At 37.1% G+C, this 27,882-nt stretch overlaps 1 protein-coding gene across 1 annotated transcript in view; it reads left to right on the top strand.

Moving 5' to 3' along the window:
* Positions 1–27,882, top strand: part of DOK6 (docking protein 6) — a 158,881-nt gene that overhangs the window by 66,363 nt on the left and 64,636 nt on the right. Inside the window, exons 3-4 of the mRNA XM_070748635.1 lie at positions 1,533–1,647; positions 19,399–19,518. Coding sequence (XP_070604736.1) covers positions 1,533–1,647; positions 19,399–19,518 — 235 coding nt within the window. The remainder of the gene's footprint in view (positions 1–1,532; positions 1,648–19,398; positions 19,519–27,882) is intronic.

Genomic DNA, 27,882 nt, shown 5'->3' with positions numbered 1-27,882 from the left:
ACTGTCTTACCACTGCTGCTTACCATACCATCCCCATCTTCTTCCTCCTCTTCCTTCACCTGGCCAAGGCAGCTCCCTGAGGTGGGGGGAGACTATGTCAGACTGTGAGTTGAAGTGGAGGCTCAGCAAGAAAAAACGAAGGATGTGACCTTCATCTAACAATATAGTCACCCAAGTATGCTGATTTCTTGTTGTTTTTGTTGTTGTTGTTAGTTGTGAAGTCATGTCTGACCCATTGCAACCCTATGGACAACATTCCCCCAGGCCTTCCTGTTCTCTGTCACCTTCTGGAGTCCATTTAAGCTCATGCCTACTGCTTCAGCCACCTCACTTTCTGTTGTTCCCTTCTTCTTTTGCCCTCAATCCTTCCCAACATTAGACTCTTCTCTATTGATACTTCCTTGAGCAGTCAGGGTTGATCTCCTCTAGGCCTGACCGGTTTGATCGCCTTTCAGTGCAAGGTAGTCACAGGAGTCTTCTCCAGCACATACTTCAAAGGCCTCCAAGATGCCAATTAGCATACATTAAAAGTGACAATGACGTTATAAAGTTAGAAGTTATTCTAATGATCACAAACTGGGCTACCATAACTGCTTTGATTTAGCTTCGCAGTCAGGTGAGTCTAACAGCCACTTCATTTAGCGATTAATATTCTGGGTCCAAATAGCATTGTTAGATGAGGACTATCTGTACTGAGGGGAAAGCATTAAAGAAAAATATTTCAACATGCTTTCTGTTTATGCTGAATCCACTATACAATGAATAGGAGGATAAAGTATTAGGTATGTACACTGCCTTGAGTTATACTTTTAAAAGGTGGAATAAATAATAATAATAGCAGCTAAAAACTCATATTTATGAATGATTCCTTAATCAAATTATTGAATATATATTGATTGTTGTCTTAACCTCTCCCTGTTTTGTAAGTATAAATGAAAAATATGTTTTCAGTTGTATTTGCCTGATCCTGCCAGTTATTATTATATATTGATAGTCTATTTCTTCAGCAGATGGAAAAAAATACCTTTGTGGGAATTAGTAGAATGGCTGATATTGAAATACTCAAGATGAAAGTTAAATTTGTATACTATGAGTCAAGCTTGACTGTCAATAGAACAAGCAAAAAAAAGCCAATCTCCGTGTCATGTTAATTTGTGTGATGTATAGCAGAAAGATATGCTCTCTTTATTTTTCTGTAGACTTTCAGAATACAGAAGCTATTTGGTGTTGCTTCCACAACAAATTTACCACTTTAGAAATTTTGACAAGTGCTTTATACTGTGAACAATTTCAAAATCAAGGCTGAGAAAATTGATAGGGATATCTGTTTTATTTCCAAAAGTTCTCTTATAAAAAAAAATAAGTAATTGCATAGGCTAGAGAAAGTGGGTTGTACACTCCTACAGTGATACACTGTTACTTTGCAATTAAGTCCACTCTGATGGATGGAAAATATTATAATGAAAATAGAGAGGGTTTTATTTGTTTATCCTGCTATTTATAAACAAGACTATGTATCCCTTAATTTTAAGGTAACAGAGTTACACAACATCAAAAACATAACCAGACTGCCTCGAGAAACCAAGAAGCATGCAGTAGCAATTATCTTTCATGATAAGACATCAAAAACATTTGCCTGTGAGTCAGGTAAGCAGTTATTACCATATCTTTAACTTAAGTAAATTTTGCTAGTTATGAAATAGTAATATGATTAAAATACATTGTTAATCTTAATAGGAATGTGTCATAACTGTTGGTTTGTTGCATGATGGGATGGAATATCTTCCCCTTTTAAAGATTTTTAAAAATCTTCTGTTCTTATTTATTACTTATCATTTTTGTTATATCCCAGGTGGACAAAAGGTCCCTTTCAAGTTTCCAGTGGAAATAAATTATACCAACTCCTTTTGTTCTCAAAAGCATGTTTCCCAGCATGATGTCCGACTGTTGATTCCCATCTCCTTCATTAATTCTAAAACTAAGCTGGTGGCTGTCATCATATTTTGAGGACACAAATAGCATTGTTTTATTATGTGCTATGTGAAATTGTACTGCCTTTTTCAGGCTCTAAATCTCTTATCATTTAGCCTCATTTAAAGTGCTTATGTTGTGGAACTCTATTTCTCACGTGTCTACACTGCCAGTAAGCAGTATATAACAAAGAAAAAAAGGGTAACAATTGCAGAACATTGAAAAGCAAAATATATAGTGCAGTGGCGCTAATCAAAAGGATAGATACTGTCAGTGATGAGCTGCCCAAAATTTTACTGACACTCTGTGGGTGTGGCTTATTTTGTGGGTGTAGTTTGATGATCATGTGACCGGGTAGGAGTGACTTGCCAGTCATGTGACCAAGTGGGAGTGACTTAACAATCACGTGGCTGGGGTGGCTTAAAGGTCATGTGACTGGGTGGGAGTGGTTAACAACCAAGATAAGTTTTCAAATAGGTGCTTGGACTCTTTTTCAGTTGGTTAAGTCACATTATTTGAATAGCCACAAAAAGGAAAAATGATAGACAGCATTATTTATTGAGGAGCACAGTAACATTTTAAGGTTTTGTACTGAACCCCAAAGGTTCAGTATGATAACAGATTAGGCAAGTGGCTTAATTTTCTTTAATTGCTGGAAAAGTTCAGTTCTAGATAATGATTAAAATTATTAAAGGTTTTAGGGCTAAAACATACCATATAATTGTTTCCTATTTTAAAAGTAATTAAGGATCATACTAAGGTACTAGAGATGAAAGGACAATAAAAAAACTATTAAGTATTCAATAAATAGTGCATAAACTTGCTACCCCATTGCGTTCCCTCCCTCCCCAACGGGGGCCGCAGCCCATTACTGGATTCCATATCAAAACCTAATATCTGCTGTACCTCAGAACATGATTTTCATTTATTTGAAAACTCATTAAAGACCTCTGCGGCTTTAAGATATATGGACCAGAATTCAATCCAGTAACTTGTGTGTGAAATGTAATGTTGGGAATAAAGCTTTTAGCTCCCATCTCATACACTGATTACCCATATAATGTTTCTTTAGGTTTATTTTATTTTGAAATGCAGTGAACAAAATTACACTGAATTATCTAGCCAGCGATGCATTATGGAATGTATACTGTACATACTACTGGTATGAGATATACCTATAGTATTTTGGTCTATTTTTCACAGCAGCTGAATTTTTGCATCTACTCATCTATTTACTGTAACTCAAATTCTATAGCTATTCCTATTCATCACATCCCATATTTTGGATAGGATTTTTCCCTGTATGTTTGTTCTCCTAGTATTAGGAGTCTTTATAATCCCTAATTTTACTATCATCACTAGCTAAAGGTCATTCAGAAAAATGACTGCCTCACTGCTCCCCCTTGTGGGATCTTTATTTTTATTTTATTTATTCAATTTTTATAGTCGCCCTTCTCAACAAGTGACTCTGGGGAGGCTAAAAAGCAAAAACAAATAAACACAATTACAACAATACAAAATTGAAAACATACAGCAGTCAAAAAATATACCCCATAATCACTAGCACAGCCAAGAAACGGCTCCCGGCATATACTCAAGGCCCCATCATTATATCATTCTGTGCAGGTACTTCTAGTTCTGTGTACACATTCATTTATAGAGAGCTGGATATGGCTTTGGAAATAGCTTTGCCAGTCTTCCAAATAGTATAGGTTGCTTATACTTCAAGGAAGATTCTTTAGCTTGCATTAACATGATTTAAAATTCACCACTTTAATGCTTTACATGGCTCAACTCCATATATAAATGTCTTATCATAAATGTTTCGAGACTCTGAGAATGTTAAACTGCAGACAAGCTTCAAGAGTCGGTGAAAAATATAGTGTCACAAAAGCATAATGTGGTTCAAATGAAATATAGAGGTATAACTGAGAAAATTGTATGAAATTGTAATAGAACACACACACACACGGGGAAAAAAGAATTTAGATGTTTAAATTAGAACCAATTTAATGGCCAAAATACAGTAAGAGGTAGTTGAAGGCCGAATCAAGTGATTGCTTTCCTTTCTTCTTTAAAGATACTGTCAACCATCATCAATTCCATGTGTTTTTTTTTAATTTAAAGCCAAGCTTAATCAGCAAATTGATCTTAAATTGTTTGATATTTCCACATGATTTCATAAAGTAGCTTCATAATTAGCTAAGAAGAAAAGGAAGTAGAAAGAAATGATGCCATGCATCATAGAAAATATATAAAGACCAAATAATCATAATATTTTCAAGTTGTAGAATACACACAATTATAAATGCATTATTCATAGCACTGCAATTGTGATAGTTAATAATTAGTCCTTACTATAGAACTTTTGTATTTATTTAAGGATTATTTGGCTTTACATTAGAAGCATCAGTTATATATCTTCATCATTAAGACAATAAACCAAACCATGTCATATACTATATAAGCAAATAATAACACTTATTATTTAAAGAAATGCAATAAATAAAATAACGTTCCTTTTTTCTTATTATTATTGTATTACACCCTTACTATAAATTTCTGGGTTTCAAAAATATTGTTTGTTCTGTAGAATCTATTTTCTACAGTTTTATAAAGAGTAATATTAATTTCAAACTCCTTAACTCATATCTTTTTTAAACAGACTAATGCCTTCTGGTTTTTGTCCAGAGCATAGTCGCCAGTTTTTTCCTAATGAACGGAATAACATTGTGAATTTGTCTTTAAACACTGGATATCAAAATGTTAACCTAATAAATAAAAGCAAATTTTTTAAAATATTTTTTGCATGTTTTTCTTTTTTTCTCTTTTGAAAGTTTTATTTCATTTATCATTTAACAGATTGGTTATAGTCAATAATTATTTTGCAAGGTGAAAGTGTAAGAATTGAATCCTCTAGCCAAAAGTGAATATGTTATTTGGTTAAGAAGTGGTATTATAAAATATCTTTATATTTTAACTCTTTAATTGCTAATAATGTAATAATTAAGAAACTGAAATACACTTCCAGGTTAGGGATGGGAGGCACCATTTGAAATATAGAAGATAGTAGCAAAAACTTAAAAACTAAAGTTGGAGCTAACGGCTTTGAGACTTAACATAATATGGATTAAAGCAAGCAATGTTTCATATGTCTTTGAGCATATCGGCATTCTAAAAATTCCATAGCTATATCCTTGTATTATGCCAGGAAAATATGAAAGAAGGGGGTACATATTGCATGGAAGCATACAGGGTATAAAATGTGTCTATAACATTGTTGTATTTTTATTGAACTATCTTTGACATAGAAAAACTATTTGTTTTCTATACTGTTAATACTGTCACACAATCAAACAAGAATACGTGAGTTTTGGTAGAGTCATGGATCTAACAAATTCCAAAATAAAGATTGTCAGAAAGAAATATTACATAATCCTTTCACCTTCATTATATAAGTTGAGAATGGTAAATTTGTTTTATTCATTCATTTCTTTATTCCATCTTTTTGTTTGTTTGTTAAATTTCTAAGCCGCCCAATTCCTTGCATACTTTGGATGGCGTATAAAAATTTAAAACAATCAAAACGATAAAACCTCAGAATATAAAAGAAACATTCATTCTACTTGGCCAGAGCTAGATGATACTGCTCAACAGCCCCAGGCCCACTGGTAAAGCCAAGTCCTCATGTCCTTCCTAAAGGCTAGGAGGATGGGGGCAGTGCAGACCTCCACGGGCAGTTGGTTCCATAAAGCCGGAGCTGCCACAGAGAAGGACCTCCCATCTGGCCCTGCCAACCTACATTGTCTAGTTGAAAGGACTCAGAGTAGGCCGATCTACTCCTGTGGGCCCTAATCAGTAGCTGGGAGGTATATGGCAGAAGACAGGCCCATAAATAGTCAGGTCCTAAGCCACGTAGGGCTTTATATATATCCTTCCTTTTGTTTGTAATACAATTTTTATGCAATGCAAAAAGAAATGCACGTAAGGAAATCTACTTATGACCATCGTTGAGCCCAGCATTTCTGTTACTAAGCAAGTCAGTTGTTAAAGGAGTTTTTTCCCATTTTACAACCTTCTTTGCCACAGTTGTTAAGTGAATCACTGCGTTTGTTAAGTGAATTATGTGATCGCTAAGCAAATCTGGTTTCTCTCCCCCCCCCCCTACACACACACACATTGACTGCTTGCCAGAAGTCACTTGGGAAGGTTACAAAGGATAATCACCTGACCCTAGGACAGTGCAACTGTCATAAATACATGCTACCAGAGTAGCCCAGCACCCAAAATTTGATCACATGACCATGAGGATGCTGCAACAATCATAAGTGTGAAAACCGGTCATAAATCATTTTTTTGTGTGCCATTGTAACTTCAAGTGGTCACTAAAGGAATGGTTGTGACTGTCATACATGCTGACGCAGGCATGTTGAAAGAAAAATAATAAATAAATAAAATTGAAAAGACTTCACTTTGATCCATGGGTTTATTTTTCAAAACAAATGAACTCTGGAGAGAGATTTGGCTTACCTGACATTGTAGGCTACAGTCAGGCTTCCAAGTAATATGCCCAAAGCAAACAGAACTCCACGCCAGGTAGGTTCCTCAAAGAATAGTTTTCTTGGACTTATATTGGCACAGGCTGGTGAAAACTGACTTTGAATGTTCCCGCCATTTTTACCTAATTTAAAGTAAAAGTTTTTCCCCTTTCCCAAATAGTCAGTTACATGGTCCAAAGTTCTCGAAGAGAGGTGGCATATAAACCAACCAACCCAACAAGCAAAGTGCCATCCGGTTATCCGGTTAATTGGTAACTTCACTTCCCCTCTTTCTGGCCATCCATGGGAATGTCCTTGGTTACCAGGAGAAAATATTTTTGTTTTAACCATAAAACTGCAGCTATTTCTATTTCCGCCTCCCATCCCTAAGCTTCAGCTTTAGGGTTGACAACTGCTTTACGATACTAATCCAGTTTGGACTATTGACTACTTTGTTCTAACATTTTTCTTGTTTTTCATGCCTTCTAAGAGTTAACTATTTTGCTTAGAAATGTGAAGTGTGCATATGTGTGCATGACTACTCACCAGAATAAAGATAGATAGACCACTTGGCATTTGCAGCAGGATAAATAGCCTTTTTTAAAAAATCAATTCGCCCCAAAAAAGCAGAAGAGTGGGTGGTGATGAGTTTCCTTACTGACAGGGACTGAAAAAGCAATTTTTGGCTAAATAGTTTGTCAAGAGAAATAAGTTGTTGTCCCTAGACATACACCTGGGATGTGACGGAAAGAATCCCAAGACTCTTTAAGCTCATTAAGAAATATCTATCCTACTGATACATCTGAGAACAAATGATACCACCCTGAATATATCACAAGGGACTCAGAAACGCTGAACAGAAGGACAATTAGGGGATAGGAAGTGGTGGCTTTTAGTTTTTAGTTTTTGCTCTCTTACTCTCTCTATGAAATTAACTCCTGCCCGACGTCCACACTGCTCCCACCCTACTCACCTTCCGGAAGGCCACAAAGACCTGGTTTGTGGGCAGGTTTGGGGGCCATGAATTGACATCTATGATGGGCAAATTGTATGAATGGTATACATGTATAGGTTTTGATTAGGGCTTTATAGTATTAGACTGTATATTTGACTTCTTTTTATTGTATTCGTAATTTTATATTGATGTGAACTGCCCTGAGTACTTTGGGATTGGGCGGCATAGAAGTTGAATTAATTAATTAATTAATTAACCAATTAATTAAATAAATAAATAAATAAATAAATAAATAAATAAATAAAATGTATATAAACATTGTTATATCTTTGTATACTACCAATACATACTTGACAAAACAAACAAACAAATAAACAAATAATAAAATAATTCATAATATTGACTAAGAATGTTTGATTGATATTACTGTACATTTAAAAGAAGCCTTGAGCTGAACTTGTGATGACATACAGTTTTCTTAATATTATTCAGGTAAAGCTTCCTAATTACTTCTCCCAAAAGGTTGTTAGTTTGTATGCTTATCTTTTCTTTCTTCCCCAGTCTGGCAGACCGGCACAAATCCCAAAGATCCTCATAAAAGTACAAACGTAGGCTAATTCCACTTAACTTAAACCAAGATTATTTGGGAAAAATTAGATTATTATTATTTAAATGCAGCTAATTGGGCTATATCAGGAATGACATGCTCCAGATGTTTCTTCAGACTAATCTTAAATCGTCAGTGATCAAAGATTATAAAAACTGTCATTCAGCAAATTCTGAAAAGTCACCAAATCCCTGGCCTGGAGCTAATTTCATAAGGGTTTTATTTTTAAAAAATTATTTAGGGTGTTTTGCAATTCTTTTCTGTCTTTTTTATGTAATACATATTCAGGATGGCAGTGCCGAAAGAAATTAAAGCTCTACTACATTAACGGCAACTGATGTTTCATAGATGATGCAGAAAACAGTTAGAGAAATTTCAAATTTTAAAAAAGAGTGAGACGATTTCAATACATCTTGTAAACCTATTGCAAATGAATGTATCACATCTGGTGGGAATATATTTTTTCAGGTTAGTTATTCCAGTTTATTAATTAGAAGACTCTTTGGCAGCTGGATATTGGTCAAGTGAATTTCAAATATGATTAGTTTAATTTTTCAAAAATGGAGAGTCACCATATTTTTCAACTAAGTCAATAATTTTTACCCATCACTTTGACTAAAATCTATAATAGTCTCAAACCCTGGGGCTGCTCAGATTCATTGTTGATCTTTTAAAAAGCATACTACCAATATTTCACAGTATTTGCCAATATTTGTTAACATTAGAGTGAAACTATTGGTCCACTTGATTTTAATGTTTTAAAAATTGCTGGATTTAAAGAATTGGCAAATAGCAAATCATGCAATGAAAATGGTATTAGATGAGCAATATATTGTTGATAGAAACTTTTGAAAACAGTGGTAGTGATATAATATATTAGCTTTCAAAAGGAAGAGAAGAGAATAATAAGAGAGGAGAGGAGAGAAGAAGAGAGAATGCTTTATGATTGGATACACAAGGAATTTGTCTTTGGTGCACATGATATCAGTGTACATAAAAGGAAAAATACATTTGTCAAGAATCAAGAGATACAACACTTAATGATTGTCATAAGGTACAAATAAGAAATCAGGAAACAATCACAATTAATATAAATCTTAAGGACACAAGCAACAAGTTACAATCATATAGTCATAAGTGGGAGGAGATGGATTAGGAACAATGAGAAGACTAATAGTAGTAGTGATTCAGCCTTAGTGAATAGTTTGACAGTGGTGAGGGAATTATTTGTTTAGCAGAGTGATGGTGTTTAGGAAAAACTATTCTTGTGTCTATTTGTCTTGGCGTGTAGTGCTCTATAGCAGTGTTTCCCAACCTTTTTGGAGCCGCGGCACATTTTTCATATTTTCAAAATCCTGGGGAACATGGAGGGGGGGGCGCTAAAAAAAGTTTGGACAAAAAAAATCTCTCTTCCTCCCTTTCGCTCTATTTCTCTCTCCCTCCCTCTTTCTCTCTCTTCCTTCCTTTCTCTCTCCATCCCTCTTTCTTTCTCTCTTCCTTCCTTCCTCTCATTCTGTCTCCTCCTTCCTCTCTCATCTCTTTCCTTCCTCTCCCTCCCTTTCTCTTTCCTTTCTCTCCCTCTTTCCTTTCTCTCCCTCTTTCTTTCTCTCCCTCCTTCATTCAATTTTCTCTCCCTCCCTTTCTCTCTTTCCTTTCTCTCCCTCCCTTTCTCTTCCTTTTTCTCTATCCTTTCTACTTCTTACTCTTTCTTTCTCTCCCTCCTTCATTCAATTTTCTCTCCCCCCCTTCCTCCCTCTTTCCTTTCTCCCCCTCCCTTTCTCTTCCTTTTTCTCTATCCTTTCTACTTCTTACTCTTTCTTTCTCTCCCTCCTTCATTCAATTTTCTCTCCCTCCCTTACTCTCTCTTTCCTTTCTCTCCCTCCCTTGTTCTCCCCTGGGGCTGCCTGTGCCTGCCCTGCACCACCCAACATGGACGGACAGCCCCCGGTCGTCGGTTCGTCGCCCCCCACCCCCCCACGGAGGGAGATCAGGCTGGTGAGGGCGGTAGATCTGCGTCACCAGCCACTGGAGGGAGATCGGGCTGGCGGGGGCGGCGAATCCACCTCCCCAGCCGGGTGGAGGGAGATCGGGCTGGCGAGGGCGGTGGATCCGCGTCCCCAGCCGCGCGGAGGGAAATCCGGCAGGCGCGCCCCTGGAAAAGCCTACAGGGAACGGTGCCCGGGGCCGCTTTAGCCGCCCCCCGCCATCTCCCTGCGACTGCCTGCGCCGCTGCAGCCGCGCCCCCCCCCGCTCCCACCGCCAGTGCCCTCCCGCCGGGCCCCAAAGGACACTTGCCGACGACGACATGGCCAGGTGTGCCGACGATGACAGGGAAGCTTCAGCTGGGCGGGGCGCTGCCGTGCCGGTGCCTCCGACCTCCCGGTTCCTGCTCGATGCCGTGGTTTCTGGCGCTCTCCTGCTGGGCCCCAAAGAAGGAAGGCGGGAAAAAGGCGCGAAGAATGGAGCTCTCCTTCTTCCTGCCTTCCTTCTTTGGGGCCCAGCAGGAGAGCCCCAGAAACCGCGGCATCGGGCAGGAGCCGAGAGGTCGGAGGCACCGCAGCACCCCGCCTAGGCGGCACACCTGGCGGTGTCTCGCGGCACACTAGTGTGCCGCGGCACACCGGTTGGGAAACGCTGCTCTATAGTGTCGTTTTGAGGGTAGGAAGAAGTCTGTCTTCCAAACTCTCGGTTTGCCCATTGTGCTGTTTTTCACACTCCGAGGCTTCGGGAAGCTTGCCTGAAGACTCTGAAGTGCAAAAAACAGCTCAATGGGCAAACCAGAAGTCCATTTTTCCAAACTTCCGGTTTGCCCATTGGGCAGTTTTTGGACTACAGGGCTAGGCTTTATTCTGTGGCACTCTGTTCACTCTGTTCTTCCCTTCCTGTCTTTTCATATCAAGATGTCTAATTGTAAATATATATTGCGGGTTTAGGACTGTTCCCTTATATCTGTGTGTTTATTTCTTTTAAAGTTATACCTGCAATCCCCCAAGCATGCTAATAACTGTCTTCCATTTCTCAGTAGCATTATTTAGACTATATTGCCTTCAGCACAAGAACTCACCGTTAGATAAGTTATTGTACTGTGTATTAGAATTAAGTATTCCAGTCATTTTAGCAGACTTTCAGCCAGTAAAGGATGCTGAATCTCAGAAAAAGTCCCCAAATGATTAATCTATTTACAGCTGCCTGTACTGCAAATACAACATAAATAGCCAAATGCAAGTGAGACCAAACAGTGACAGAAAACAGAAAATGAAAAATAGATCTGGCATTTCAGGTTAGATGCAGTAAATTACCATGTTATTCACTGGAATCTCTCCAAACCCAGAAACTCATGCATCATCTGTCAATAGTTTAAATTCCATATATAAATTTATGTCATTTTGTGTGTTGTTTCTAAATGTGTATTATTCTCAGAAGAGTCTTGAAGTTGTGGTAGTCAATGGGTCATACTTTTACAGATTTCTTCAATGAGCTAACCTACTTTCCAAAGACAAGTGCTGTTTTCTCGTTTTCTCTAATATGCTCACTACTTGGCAAAATAGTATTTTGGATTAAAATAATTATATATGCATTGTCATTTTTAAATCAATTACTTAAAATGCAGATACATTACATAATGTAAATACATTATGCAAAATACAGGTGCAATATTGATAAAATTTATATTAATTAAATATCCATTGGGATTCATATACATTGTAATTCTGCTCTGAGTCCTCGGAGAGGGGCGGCATACAAATCTAATAAATTATTATTATTAATTATTATTATTATTATTCATGTTATAGAAACAGAAACATAGAAGACTGGCGGCAGAAAAAGACCTCATGATCCATCTAGTCTGCCCTTATACTATTTTTTGTATTTTATCTTAGGATGGATCTATGTTTATCCCAGGCATGTTTAAATTCAGTTACTGTGGTTTTACCAGCCACATCTGCTGGAAGTTTGTTCCAAGCATCTACTACTCTTTCAGTAAAATAATATTTTCTCATGTTGCTTTTGATCTTTCCCCCAACTAACTTCAGATTGTGTCCCCTTGTTCTTGTGTTCATTTTCCTATTAGAAACACTTCCCTCCTGAACCTTATTTAACCCTTTGACATATTTAAATGTTTCAATCATGTCCCCCCTTTTCCTTTGGTCCTCCAGACTATACAGATTGAGTTCATTAAGTCTTTCCTGATAGTTTTTATGCTTAAGACTTTCCACCATTCTTGTAGCCCGTCTTTGGACCCGTTCAATTTTGTCAATATCTTTTTGTAGGTGAGGTCTCCAGAACTGAACACAGTATTCCAAATGTGGTCTCATTCTGGTTTCAGATATAATGTGCAGGTTTTTCTATACTTTGTTTTTAAAAAAATAAACACTGTAAATGTCTAATTGCACCCCAATAAAGCTCTAATGTAGAAGGTTTGTTGTATACAGGCTTATCAAAGATCAGATTTATATTCATCCCAATCCAAAGAAATTGTCAAAAGGCAATTTTGTACTGAATCCAGGATACGTTTTTCTGTAATTCTTTACAACTTATATATAAGGTGATAATAATGACTAGGTTTAAGTGAAAAAATGTATTCAGCTGAAGATGATAAAGACCAGAATATTCCAAGTTTCTTTTCTGCTCAAGGTGACTATATGGAGCACAAACCTGGGAATCCTACCAAGTTGAACAAACACCGTTATCATCTGAGCAACTTGAAAAGTCCGGTGATGCTGATGTAGGTCCTCCCTAACTTCCCCATCAGACAGAAGAAGAGAAGACAGCAAAACACTGAAATTGTCCTGGGTTTCTCATTAAGCAAAAGAGTAAACTTTCTAACTAACGATACTAAGAAAGGAGAATATTTGTAGCTCTTGGTTAACATGAAGGGTCCTTGATGCCCTCTGAGCAGTGGTGGTATTGAGCCGATTCTATCCCAATTGGGTGAATCAGTTGTGCTGACTGTGGGTGGCCCTGCCCACCCACCCACCTGGACATACAGGGTGCATTCCAAAAGTAATGCAATTTTTTAAAAAGTAATTTATTGAACATATTTGCACAAACACTTAAAATTCTTCAAAGTACTGTCCTTGGGCCTCTACACATTTTTTCCAGCCATGACCGGTATGCACCCTGGAAGGTGTCTTTGGGGACCTCTCGCAAGGTGTTCGTCACGGCTGATTGGATCTCTTCTATGGACAAAAAATGTGCCTTGCCACAACGCAATACGAGTCCGCGAGTTCCTGGCCAAACACCAGGTGCCAACGCTGCCCCACCTGCCCTATAGTCCTGACGTCACCTTTTTGTTTCCAGCCATGAAAGGAACCCGTTTTTTATCCATAGAAGAGATCCAATCAGCCGTGATGATTGTACTAGTACCTTGCACTCCCTTGCACTAGTATTTCAAAGCAAAGTTTTCAATGAAGCCTTTTTCTTTTCTTACAGTCCTTTGCTGCATTGTTAACTCTTGAAACCTGAAATAGTACACTTAGTTTTCTAAAACTGTATTTTTAAAAGATGGGGGAAATTAACCTGAAAACTTAATGATTTAAAGAGTATTCAAGAGTATTTATCTTGAGCTGTAGCTAACCTTAAGTTACTACGGTTAAGGTTCCTAATCGGGGAACAGAAGATTTGGATGGCTAAAGCATATGGTCAGTGTATTGATTTCTCACTGCACTGAGAAGATATTGATGACAAGCGATTTAAAAAGAAGAAAGTAGAATTTATATTTCCCAACTTCATCAATTATGCAGCCAGTCTCCAGAGACTTTGCTGAACCTCTCTTCTTCCTTCAAGTACCTTCTTATAAAGCCTTTATAAATAAAGTTGCAAGTCCTCAATCCCATAGCTCTGCCTTCTTTGAGATCTCAGTTTGTATTGTCAGCTGCAGGAGTGGACAAAGACATCAAACATCATCCCCATTGCGTACCATTAAAAAAAAAAAGAACTTTTGGTAAAATTTATTCATAAAGATCAGGAATGAAAATTCCCAGAACCTCTTTCTTTGATATCATCTAAAGATCACAATTTTCTTGTCCTTGGCAGTATCACTTCTATGCCCAAAAACGTATAAGGCCCAGTTCCAAACTGAGAGAAAGAGGCTGGATATAAAATGAAGGCCGATTGCAGGAAAGGGGGGCTCTGTTTATTTGGCAGCCAGAAAGTAGTGACAGCTGCATGTTTCTGGGGTGGCTGACAAAATGGGGTTGAGAGTAGGTGGGCTTTTACACATTATTTGGGTGATAGAAATGCCTGCTCCTGTGCAAGAATATTCCTTTAATATTTTAAAGGCTGTTGCCAAATTTCTATGGGTCGTGTAGGCAAAAAAAGAAAAAAAATGCAAATCCTAGCTAGGGGTGTTTTTTTGGTATGAGCTAATCTTGTCAGTTTCTGCTCCTTGCCTATTGTGTTACTTATTTGGAGTTTCTGGTTTTTCTTTGCTTATGAATAGAGTGGGCCAGCTTTCTGAATGGATATAAAATATCCATTTCTAAAGACTAGCCTCTCTGGGTTTCTGCTTGAGGCTGCTCTTCTAAAGCAGGAAGACATTGATGTTCCTTCTTTTCATTCAGGGAAAATATTCTGTTCTTCTTTTTAACATTAAGAATAAATAATATTTTATTTTAGAGAGGGGGTCTTCCTACAATATGTGGCTTCATTCTTTTACATGCTGACAATTCTGGTTGGTGCAAAATACTGAAAGACATTTTTTAAAAATTTCTTAGAAGGCTCTCAATGCAAATTCCAGAAGAAATTCTCACTGAAAACTGCTTCATAAGAGTTTTAGACATTGCACTTTAACAGTTATCTTTAACTGAGAGTAAGTACAGTAATACCTTGTCTTACGAACTTAATTGGTTTCGGAAGTAGGTTTGTAAAAGCGATTAATGCATGCAAAGGGGGAAAAATTGCAAAATGGCACTCCGCTGGGCGCCGCCGCCTGGCTGTCACCTTTTAAAACAGCCGGGGGGCTTCTCGGCGTTCTCCCGAACCCGAACCCGAACTTTTCGGGTTTGGGAGGCCGCCGAGAAGCGCCGCCGCCCAGCTGTCACCTTCTGAAACAGCCAGGGGGCTTCTCGGCATTCTTCCGAACGGGTTCCGGAGCACCGTTTTTGCAATTGGCAGCGGCGTTTTTGGCCGATCTGGAGGCTGGAAAGGAGGTGGGGAATCCCAATAGGGAATTCCATGGGCAGAGCTTTGACATCACGAAAACGTCCTTCCTGGAGGCCATGTTTCAGAAGGTGACAGCTGGGCGGTGGCGCTTCTTGGCAGTGTCCGGAACCCGAATCCGAAAAGTTTGGGTTTGGGTTCGGGAGAACGCTGAGAAGCCCCCCCGGCTGTTTTAAAAGGTGACAGCTGGGTGGCGGCGGCCAGCGGAGCGCCATTTTGCGATCTGCGGTGGGTTCGTAAGCCGAAAAAAGTTCGTAAAAAGAGGCAAAAAATTTCCGAACCCTGGGTTCGTATCACGAGGGGTTCGTATCACGCGGTACCACTGTAGTTGTATTCATGGTAGGGAGCTTTGACTTGATTAAATAGAGGAAATTTGCTTCATTGGGCCTAGAGAAGCACCCCTGCATAGTGGTATCTTTAAGCTGAATTATATATTATTTTATTTATTAAATTTATATTCATCTCACCTAGAGGTGACTCTAGGTGATTTACAGCCAAATAAAAACAACAAGATAAACATTAAACTGTTAAAATAAAATAAAAATGTAAGTAAAATTAAGAAAGATGGTAAGAAAAAAGAAAAAAAGCAAGATAGCAACAGCACTTAGTCTTATATACCGCTTACTTACAGCCTTCTCTAAACAATTTACAGAGTCAGCATACTGCCCTCCAACATTCTGGATCCTCATTTTACCAACCTCAGAAGGATGGAAGGCTGAGTCAATCTTGAACCAATCAGGATCAAACTGCCAAACTGCTGGCAGTCAGCAGAAATAGCCTGCATTATTGCCTTTTAATCACTGCACCACACCATTCTTTAAGAAATACACAAAATGGCAGTATAGTCTTATATCAATCCAGTATGACAAGCTCCCATCACGGCTCTAAGCAAATTGGCAGATCCAGATATTCAGGCCCTTTCAAAAGGACGAGGTGAATGCAGTGGGAGGCACAGCAGATGGGATATGCAGCTTGTCTGTTCTACTGGTGCAGATGGGGCAGATAATCCCATTACAATGAGATATGTTGGATAATTTGGACCCATGCCTAAAGGGCTTTAAACTAATAGCCGCACCTTAAGTTGGTGTGACATGGGCCGCCCTGGGGGCCCCCAAGAATTGTTTGCATTGATAAAATTGAATGGGTCCAAAGACAAGCTACAAAAATGGTGGAAGGTCTTAAGCATAAAACTTATCAGGAAAGACTTAATTAATTAACTCAATCTTTATAGTCTGGAGGACAGAAGGGAAAGGGGGGACATGATAGAAACATTTAAATACATTACAGGGTTAAATAAGGTTCAGGAGGGAAGTGTTTTTAACAGGAAAGTCGACACAAGAACAAAGGGGCAGAATCTGAGGTTAGTTGGGGGAAGAATCAGAAGCAACGTGAGAAAATATTAATGTGAGAAGACCAGGACCTGAGTGACTGAGCACAGGAACTCTCATATGGAGATATAGCAGAAGTTGAACATGATACAGAAAGAGGAACTGGAGATGAGGAGAGTGGGTCCCACGTTTAAGTAGCAATGAGTGTAGGAATGAAAGGCCAAGGCACTAGGGACATTATTACAGGAGATTGGGGATCAACACATTTGTGCAGATCCCTTCTAAGCCATAAACTCCATACTTGGGTCTAAGTCGGTAGTGGGTTCTGAATTACTTGTGCAGAAGCATCCCTGGTGGGTGAGCAGAGTCTCCCACCGCTGTTGCTACTGGTTCTAAGAACTGGTCCAAACTGAGAGCAACCTACCACTGGTCTAAGTGGTCAAACATTTTTGTTATTTGCAAATCCATGGTAACAATTGGCAACATTATACAGGAAATGTCTGGATGAAACTGTATAAATACTATACATGAAAACCAGGGGTGGGTTCTAACTTAGCTCACTGACGGTTTGCTTCCTCCTGTGCCGCGTGGCCAAACTTCACGGGTGCATATGTGCAGTGGAAAAAAAAAATTTAATCCCCCCAAAAAGAGTGATAAACAAGATGGCAACACATGTGCAGTGCTGGAAACTCAGCTTCTGTGCATGCTCAAAAGAAAAAAAAATTTAAGAAAAGGTGGTGGCATCCACAGACTGGCACCAACCTAACAGTTCATCATGACATTGTCGCGGTTTGAAAGTGATTAATGTCCGTTAGAACATTAACCCCGCGGAGGAGATGGATTAAGCCTTGAGTCATTTGTTCAAAGCAAGATTTCTTTTATTATAAAAGTAGAAAAATAAAACATGTCATGAGGTACAACACAACGAATATGTCTTCACATGATAGAGGTAAAAAGAGAGAATGGAGTTTTAGGATGAAGAAGGAGGAAGTGATGTTAGTTTTTGGCAGGATATTACATCATAATAGGAGGATCTTAGTAAAGCACACAAAGTTAACTCTTTAATTACTGAATGTCTCTGGGACTGGCAATATTCAGCGTGACAGGCATCACTAGAGGTTCGCTACAAATTCGGTCGGACCAGTCCAAACCAGGAGGAACCCACCTCTGCATCAAACTGTATGAAACTATACATGAAACTGGCCTTTTGGGACAATCTATGGATTCTTTTGATAGGCTAATCATTCCATTGATCTGCAGTGACTCTCCTGGAACTTCATTCTAAAGCTAATATTGGAGTCTCTCTGGCCTTTGGAGAGGGGGATTTCAGCACCAATGCTTCTGGTGGAGGAAGGGAAGTAATGTAGCCTGGAGATTCATCTCCGCAATATTACCATAAACTTGTCCCAGGTAATTTTTTCCTTAAATTCATTCATTAATCATTAAAAAGAGCACTAGCAAGTAAAAGGAAAAAAGAAAGAAAATAATTTGTATGCAAATAAAATAATCAGTAAGCGGATAAAGGAATTACTGTGATGATACAGTTAGTGCTCATTTTGTTTAAGAAAAATTATCCATAAAGCACATTATGCAGATTAAATTATTTTAACAATGTGAGAAAAGGTTTGAGTCTCTTGAGTGACGTCCCAAAATCTCCACTATTTGTTATTTAAGAATTAAAAAATGAAAACTAGGGAAAACATAGATAGTTTCTTCCTCTTTGGTCTATTGTAACTAACGTACAATATTTATAGATACTTAACCTTTTGTGATTTCAATTTTTTAAGTAGTTTATTTATTTATTTACTGGATTTGTATGCTACCCTTCTCTCAGGTTGGCTCACCACAAACATAGAATAGAATAGAATAGAATAGAATAGAATAGAATAGAATTTTTATTGGCCAAGTGTGATTAGACACACAAGGAATTTGTCTTGGTGCATATGCTCTCAACGTACATAAAATAAAATATACATTTGTCAAGAATCATGTGATACAACACTTAATGATTGTCATAGGGGTCAAATAAGCAATGAAGAAGCAATATTAATAAAAATCTTAGGATATACGCAACAAGTTACAGTCATACATAATAAAACAATTTGATCCAAGACTTAAAAAAGCAATTTGATCCAAGACTTAAAAAACATCCTAAAAGCTTAAAAACATTCAATTCTCATTCACTCAATCCATAGATCATTCTAAACACATTCGCTGGTCAGGAGGGGAGAGATCTAATGGCCCCAGATCTGGCAGCAAAGATAAGTCTTCAAACTTTTTCAGAAAGCAGGTAGGGTGGGAGCAGTGCGAATCTCTGGAGGGAGCTGATTCCAGAGGGCCGGGGCCCTCACAGAGAAGGCCCTTCCCCTAGGTACCGCCAGCTGACATTGTCTAGTTGACGGGACCTTGACAAGACCAACTCTGTGGGACCTCACCAGACACTGGGATTCGTGCGGCAGAAGGCGGTCTCACAGATAATCTGGTCCTATGCCATGTAGGGCTTTATAGGTCATAACCAAACTTTGAATTATGTCCAGAAACCAATCTGCAATTTATTTATCTATCTATCTATCTATCTATCTATCTATCTATCTATCTATCTATCTATCTATCTATCTATTTCTGTTTCTTCCTTCCTTCCTTCCTTCCTTCCTTCCTTCCTTCCTTCTTTCTTCTTTCTTTCTTTCTTTCTTTCTTTCTTTCTTTCTTTCTTGGCAGTCTCTTCTCACATTCATCATTAAGAACTTACTGTACTTGATTTGTTCCACAATCCCCTATGAATGATATTATTCTATTGATAAGATTCCTGGTACATTGGGGTTTTTTTTTTTCTTTCAGAGCTTGAAGCAGAAGAGTGGTGCAAGCATCTTTGCATAGAATGTCTTGGAACTAGACTTAATGATATAAGCCTTGGTGAACCGGATCTACTTGCTGCTGGAGTTCAAAGAGAGCAAAATGGTATGTGTTTAGGTAATCTGCCTAACATACTTCAAAATTAGAAGCTCATTTGTCAAATTGTTAGGCTTATTGGGATATTTATGTGCCATATAAATAGTTGATTTTACTAATGGGTGCAGTTCAGATAAGGTCAGTAAAATTTATTATGGAGGTTTGACTTCCTTCAAAACTATGGACTAAAGTAAGTTGTGATTTATGAGTAATTTACAAGGCAAGGAAGGTGCCAAAAGGTTTTTTTTTAATCATATTCTGAAAATACAGACATTACTACATAAAGAATAATTGTCACTATGAAATATTTTCTGAATAAATTTGCAGTGAAAAGCAAGCAATATCAATGATTTTCACTAAGACTAGAGACAGAACTCTCTATAGTTTCTGAAATTCCATGGAACTTTTGAAAATTTGGTGTAAGACTTCTCAGAATGGACCTGAGACAGTTTTACTAATGCTATAAGCAAAATCATAATTTGGTGAAGAGCAGGCTGAAATGTCTATGGGGATTCTCATTCATCCAGATAATGATTATCCCAGAGGTGTTTTACCAAGAAGGAACTGGACTTTCTTTGAAAACATTTCGTTTCTCATCCAAGAAGCTTCTTCTGATGCCTTTGGGTGCGTGCTATACTAAAATTGGAATGATATGAAAAAGCATCTTTCGGACAGCAGGCTGAAATGTTTCTGAGTTTTTTGTAGGACTCTCTTGAGCCAACTCAGGCCAAAGAATATCAGGCCGGTGATTGATCCCCGGCCCATTTTGCCACAGGGCCAGGGAGACACGGCCTCTGGCGCGGCCGCCATCTTGTTTTTGGCCGAGATCTCGTGATATTTCGTGAGATCTCGGCCACCTCCTGGGAAGGCTTTGGCCTTCCCAGTGACATCATCCAGGGCGGAGCCTGCAGCCCTATAAAAGGGCTGGGCAGGCTCCAGGGCCTCCTTTTCGCCCTGGATGACAAGAGGCGAACACCCACCCGCCCTCCCTATCTTTCAGTGTGCCAGTGAGGGTCACCCCTCGGGGGGCTGAATAGGAATTTTTGGCAGTCGCGGTATTTTCTGCGACCGTTTTTTCACCTATTCCACACTGCGGTGACGGATACGCGGCTAGGGGGTGCTTCGCTCATGTTCAGGCTAATTGGCATACCTTTGGTCATTTGGGTAGGCAGGTTGGGGTGGAAAACTGGGTGGTGGTTTAGCAACTGCGTGTTCTCCATTGGGCATCTTTGGGGATGATTGACAGGTTCTCTCCAAAGGCTTATGGTGGAAGTGACCTGAGCAATTGGGGGGAACCTGTCTTTGGGTCCTGCCCATCGCTTCCCCCTTGTATGGGATAGACAGCGGGACCTCCCACATGCAAGTGCATGGCAGTGAGTCAGGTGAGGGTGGGGCCCCTCACCTGGATCAACATGGAGCTATGTCCATATGTTGCCCCGAAAGTTTTTATGACATCATTTTCCACCCGGGAAGCAATTGTGTGACCCTGCGGGTCCTTGTTTAGGGTTATAGTTAATTTATGCAAATTTATTTAAATAAATTATGCAAATTTAATTAATAAAAATGACCCAGTTTAAATCCAGCTCTTGTGTCCGTGTCGTTACTCCGCCTCTGCTGCAATATATCGGCACAAATGTCAATTGAGGCATCAGGTTAGAATTGGCAATTTTAAATTGCCAATAGACCACAGTCAAAATAAAGAAACCAACACTTATTTATCTTATGTATTTATTCAGTATAGATAACGAAAACATATTTATTGTTCTGGATTAAACAACTGTTTTAAAACAAATCTATTTAGGACATTATCCCCAGGTTCTCCATTCATAATGTACCCGTAAGACTCCAAGTAGCGATAATTAACAGCAGCATTTAAAATCAAGACCCGAACAAAATGGATGTTTTAGCAATATGCAGAATTGAATCATTTGTTTCACTACCCTAGACATTGCAATTTTGATAAATATCCCCCAGTGCCAAAATTTGCATTTAAATTAGCAGAGCTAAAGCTAGCTGTCACCTTAACTCTAGAAAGAAAAGCAAGCATTACGGTTGCTACACACAGCAAGACATGATGCAAAATCTTTATTAATAAATTTAAATCAGGTATCAGGACGGGATAAACCATCTATAACAGGAACATTAGCAAATGCATTGAATCCTTTTTTTTTTTACAAATATATTTTTAATTGCTCTTGATAAAGATAGCAAAGCACAGCTAGGTTTCCTAAGTGAGTGACTCACTTAGGAAACCTAGCTGTGCTTTGTATCTTTATCAAGACAAAACAAAATATAAATGCACAATCAGAAGACTGGATAAAATATTAATGACTATTGCAAGGTTTTATTGAATGAAATAATTTAATTAAGAAATATTTTCCCTTTTATTCAACAATACATAGGATGCATTTGACTAGTTTTTCATTACAAAAAGGACTTCTGATATCTAAACTGTGTCCTAGGCTGGAATCGGAATTGTATTTAAGAAACTAACTTTTAAAAAAAATAACAGTTTACATTTACATATATATAATTTATATGTAATTGTACCTTTATTTTTTTAAGTTATTCAAGGCAACAGACATACCTACTCCTCCTATTTTTTCACAGTCACAAGCCTGTGAAATGAGTTGAATTGAGAGAGAATGACTGCTCTAAATCATCCAGCCAGTTTCCCCACCTAAACCAGGACTAGAACTCACGTTCTCCTGGTTTTTAATTTGGTACTTAATCACTAGACGAAACCACTAGATTAGGTTTTAATACAATTCATCAGTTTTATGTGCAAAATACTTCAAAGAGAGAGACATAAGTTTTAATTACTATTTTAATTATTAGTTTGAATATTATTATTTTCTTGAGAGAGGGTCAAATTTATTATTTATTTGCAGAGCTTTTATGCAACTGATCTGCTACTTCAGTTGAAACCAACATTAATTAATTAATTAATTAATTAATTAATTAATTGGATGGATGGATGGATGGATGGATGGATGGATGGATGGATGGATGGATTTCTATGCTACTCTATTCCGCAGATTCAGGGTGGCTCACAACAAAGTAATACATAACATTGTAGAAATCTAAATTTAAAATACATACTAAAACCCCAATTTCTTAAAAATAAAGTCACTAGTATTCAGGCAATCAAACATGAATTCATTCATCAGCTGGGGCTCAATATTGGTCTCAGTGGCCCTAGGCCTGTTGGCAAAAATAGGTCTTTATAGACTTGCAGAGGGGGGGGGCAGTGCGAATCTCTGGAGGGAATTGGTTCCAAAAGGCTGGGGCCACCATTGAGAAAGCTCTTCCCCTAGGTCCCGCTAGGTAATGTTGTCTAGCTGACAGGACCTGGAGAAGGCCAACTCTGTGAGATCTGACTGGCCGCTGGGATATATGAGGCAGAAGATGCTCCCATAAGTAGTCTGGTCCAATGCCATGTAGGGCTTTATAGGTCATAACCAACACTTTGAATTGCATTTTGAAACCAATCGGCAATCAATGCAGCTCACTGAGTGCTGGAGAAAAATGGATACCTCAGATCTCATGACTGCTCACGCAGCTGCATTTTACACAATCTGAAGTTTCTGAACGTTCTTCAAAGGTAGCCCCATGTAGAGAGCGTTGCAATAGTTGAACCTCTAGACTATCACATATACATAAAAGGTTTTCTACACAGATAACAATGTTGCTGAGATAAAAATTATGCTTATTATAAACCACATTATTCTAAATGAAGCACAGCTTACTTTCCTACCCCAAAAGTCTGCTGAAGAATCTAAATTTTGATGGCCATTCTGAAATCCAGCACAGGAGGAACCATCCATATTTCAGTTTAAGTTACTAATAAACTATCAATGGCTACCTTTACATAGCAGTCAGTCAAATTAGAACCAACAGTAATCTGATATTATTAATGGAGTACACCAGTAGTGATTTTAAATCCCGTTGCTACCGTTCATGCTCATGCACGATACTTCTGCACATGCCCAGAAATATCCCAGGAAGGTGGGCAGAGTCTCCCGCTGCCATCGCTACAAGTTTGAAGAACTGGGCCAAACTTGGAGCAATCTACCGATGGAGTACACCCTTTTGCTGATTCATATTATTCACCTATATGTGCATATGAATCAGGAAATGGAATATAATTGTATGCTAATATCCATATATTTAAAAAAAAACATTCTGTGCAATGAAGCTCTTGAATGGAGCAAATTAAGGTTGCAAAAAGTGATAAAATTGTACATAAACATATTGTACTGGAAGCAAAAAAAGTAATAAAGAAATCGTCATCTGATTTATAGCAAGTTCAGTTCTGTGCAATTATAAATTCAGAGAATGCTTTTATTCTAACCAAAGTTAGTTAACATAATTATGTTAATTTTCATATGAATATTTATTGATTAATTATTCTTCAAATTCATCCATATTATGGAACGGTCACAGACTAGGTAGGTCATCTAAATAAGATAATTGTTCTTACAAAACCAGATTGTACATCCAGGTATATTTCTTACGTTTTGAATTACAATTTCCATCAGTCCTGGCTGGCAAGAGATGGAATTATAGCCCAAACGATCTGGAGAGCAGATGATGCCTGTTCTTTTATAGTTTATTTCTTGGGTTATTCCTAAAATATCATTTGCAAATATGTATGATTAGATTGCCAACTAACGCATTAAATTACTCATTTATTATGAATGAGCTCATATTATGGAATCAGAATCTTAAAGCCAGTGCAGATTTGACAAGAATATTTTGTTTTTCATGCCTAATATCCCCTCTTCTATTAATTGTATTTATTTATGAATGTCATTCGATATCACAGACTATCACATTCATTTCACTGTGTCATTTGAAAGTTATTTGCATTTTCTTCTTTTTCTTTAAGATATAATTACATTTCTGAGTTGACTCAAAGCAGTAATTGTGCTAAATAAATAGCAGGATGGCCGGTTCTGTACATTCAGTACTGAAAATAGATGGACTCAAACCTCAGAGATCCATTCACCCTTCAGGAATTCCTAAAGATCTAGTCCAGCAATTTATATATATTTGTCTAAATCTCCCAAACATTAGGAGTACAGTGGTACCTCTACTTACAAACTTAATTCGTTCCGTGACCAGGTTCTTAAGTAGAAAAGTTTGTAAGAAGTAATTTTTCCCATAGGAATCAATGTAAAAGCAAATAATGCGTGCGATTGGGGAAACCACAGGGAGGGTGGAGGCCCTGTTTCTTCCCAGGAGATTCCTAGAGAGGCCTCATGGAGGCTTCTCCCTGCCTTTTCCGGTTACAGTTTCAGAGGCTCGGGTTTGTGAGTGGAAAATGGTTCTTGAGAAGAGGCAAAAATATCTTGAACATAAGTAGAAGTATTTGTAGGCTAAGGTACCACTGTATATTTGAAAGTCTGGTTTGATAGTTTACCATCAACTCTTTTACAATGCCAGTTTTGTAAAACCTCCCAGAGGTTCTGCCTTTGTGAACTGGAAAATATGCAACACATTCATCTACGCTGTCACATTTACTCCCGTTTATTTCAGCTTCTATTAATTCACATTAATTTTACATTTCAGTTCCTTTTAGCTGATTCTTAAATTCATATTTTTGCATTATAGCATAAAGGATTCCCCTTATGACTCTGCATCCTTGGCTTGAGCAAGGATTTGAGCAAGGCAGGACATCTCTATTTATTTTATTACCACATTTGTATATTTTACTCAATTCTGGATTACAATGGGTAAAATTGGAATTGATCTGGAGTAGGATTTTTGTTTCTTTGTATGTTTAATGTCATTAGTGTTACAAAAGAGAGACATAATAAAATGATTTACTTCAGGATCTCTTGTGATAGTCATGTTTACCAGTAGCTTGGTATATCAAACATCTAGGGTTTTTTATCAGCTGCAAAACAAAGGAATGGAATCAATAGTAATTATCCAAGAGTAGAAGACAAATAAAAAGTATGTAGTGAAATTTAGAAGAATTAGAACTAATTCTTCTAAATTTCACTACATACTTTTTATTTGTCTTCTACTCTTGGATAATTACTATTGATTCCATTCCTTTGTTTCACAGCTAATATTTAGCCAAATCAGGATTGTTTCTTTTTAAGGACAACTCACTTTAAAACACTGATGTTCAATATAAAATAAAATAAAATGTATCCTGACTTTTTGATCAAACTGTGTTTCCAAATGTTCTTTTCTAATAATAATCACAAATAGTTTAACTGGCAAGAAATATTTTTTCCAGATTTACTGAATTAGATTCCAAGAAAAAAGATATCTAAAGCCCTCCCAATTATAATACTAATTGATATATCTTGGACTAAAACTAATAAAGATTGATTAGATTTGATTTGATTTGATACAATACTGTTCATGAAATACTAAATTCTGAAATTAAACTACTCACAAAAATTAACAGATGCCAGCTGGGAGTTAATTGCAACTATGAAATAAAAGATACAGAAAACAGATACAGGACATTGATAGAGTATTCTCCATTCAGACAACTGCTTTATGATTTTGAATTCAACAAAAAATTGATCTGGTTTCTCAATATACATTTTGTAAGTTTTTAAAGTGTTTTAGTATTCTCAAAGAGCACTTCCCATACCTCAAAACAAACATTTCTTTAAAAAAAAAATATTTTCCTGAAATAATCCATTGATTTTCCAAAATGTACTATTCCAACTTTCTTCAACAGATCAGATAAATAATTAATTCTACTTTTCATTTGAATTTTTAATAATTTTTAAAAGACTGAGTTTCTGTTAAAGTGCAGCATCTTTGAAAGAAACCAAAGTTGCAAGTGGCCCAAAACATATTAATGCACATAGACCATGCAGTTTAGTTAATATTTGTTTCAGTTGCATACATTACCAAGTGTATATTGAAAGCAAATTAGACCTAAAATCTTTAAACCAACTATTAAGAATAAACTGGTTTGAAATATTAATCCCTTGTCAACCCAAATATTCCAGCTGAAAATCTGTTCCATTATTTTTAAAATTGAGTTATTTCACATTGCCCTCTTCATATGTGACTTGGGATCAAAACTTACCACTTACCTATTAGTAACCAAATAGGCCTAGCCCTTTCAAATTACAGTATAAGATCCTAGTTTAGAATATACAGTCCCTAAGGCTTGTAATGATTCAAAGACTTTACATATTTCCTTTCAAATGGATCAAAAAAAGGAAACAATTGTAATATGTTATTCTAATAAATAAAAATAAAAGCCCAATTATATAGCTGAAAATCCTTACAAGGTGACTGCAATTTTGCAAAATAAATAAAGAAATAAAATCTCTAGAGGCTTTAAATTGCTGTAAAAAAAGAAAATCTAATTAAGTTAATCTATATGTGAAATATCTAATACATGTTTTGGATCTCTATTAAAATATATATTAATCTTGATGCAAAACACATTTAGCAACTTTAATCTTATCCCAAAGACTCAATAGTATTTTTAACTATCAACTGATGTCTTTTGAATCTTCATCCAAATGTTTGAAAGTATTTAATTCAACATATTGTGAATAATTTTGAGAAAGATGCAAAACTCAAGTAGTTTATAGAATTATACAAATTGTTAATTCCTAATCTCTTACAATAGTCTACAGATACAATAAAATAATTAGAATAGTGGATTATGTTAATTCCAGTTAATATTGTAATCAGAATATACTTCAACCAGCTTTCCATAATTAAGAAGAATACCTTTAATATCATCTACATACATGGTATTACCACATAGCTTTAGTAATATAATCCATGGGTTATGTTTATGAAAATGTAGGTAGGAATTTTGATGTCAGGAAGCACTGACATCAATTCTTACTTCTTCTTTTTTTAAAAAAGTAGTGTTTGTATTCTTTAAAAAGAAACATCTCACATAAACTGGAGTGGCTATACAGTATACTTAAGTAATGGAAGAAGCCTGAGTTGGTAGCAATATATTTTGAAAAGTATAAAAAAACCAAAATACATTTTAATAAACATTACTAATGTTTTTTTTTAATTTACAGGCCCTGTAAACTACATCATAAATTGATTAGTGAGAAATACATCTATATGAAAATCTGTATGGAAAGTATAAAACTTAGTGAATTAACATCAGAACTTATCAATAAAGTAAAATGAAATAGGCTAGGGGATATATATATATAGATAGATAGATAGATAGAGAGAGAGAGAGAGAGAGAGAGAGAGAGAGAGAGAGAGAGAGAAGATGAGGGGCAAACAAACATATGTATATATTGTATTAATATATGCAACTTTATTCTTAGCTTGACATCTTTAATAATATTGTACATGAAATTGTTCATTAACTGACTTTTTCAAATTTTCATTCCTGTTCATTGCCTA

This window comes from Erythrolamprus reginae, chromosome 3 (assembly GCF_031021105.1).
Source record: "Erythrolamprus reginae isolate rEryReg1 chromosome 3, rEryReg1.hap1, whole genome shotgun sequence".
Classification (NCBI taxonomy): domain Eukaryota; kingdom Metazoa; phylum Chordata; class Lepidosauria; order Squamata; family Dipsadidae; genus Erythrolamprus; species Erythrolamprus reginae.
The sequence above is the reverse complement of the archived record's forward strand: the minus strand, read 5'-3'. Positions and strand labels throughout refer to the sequence as shown.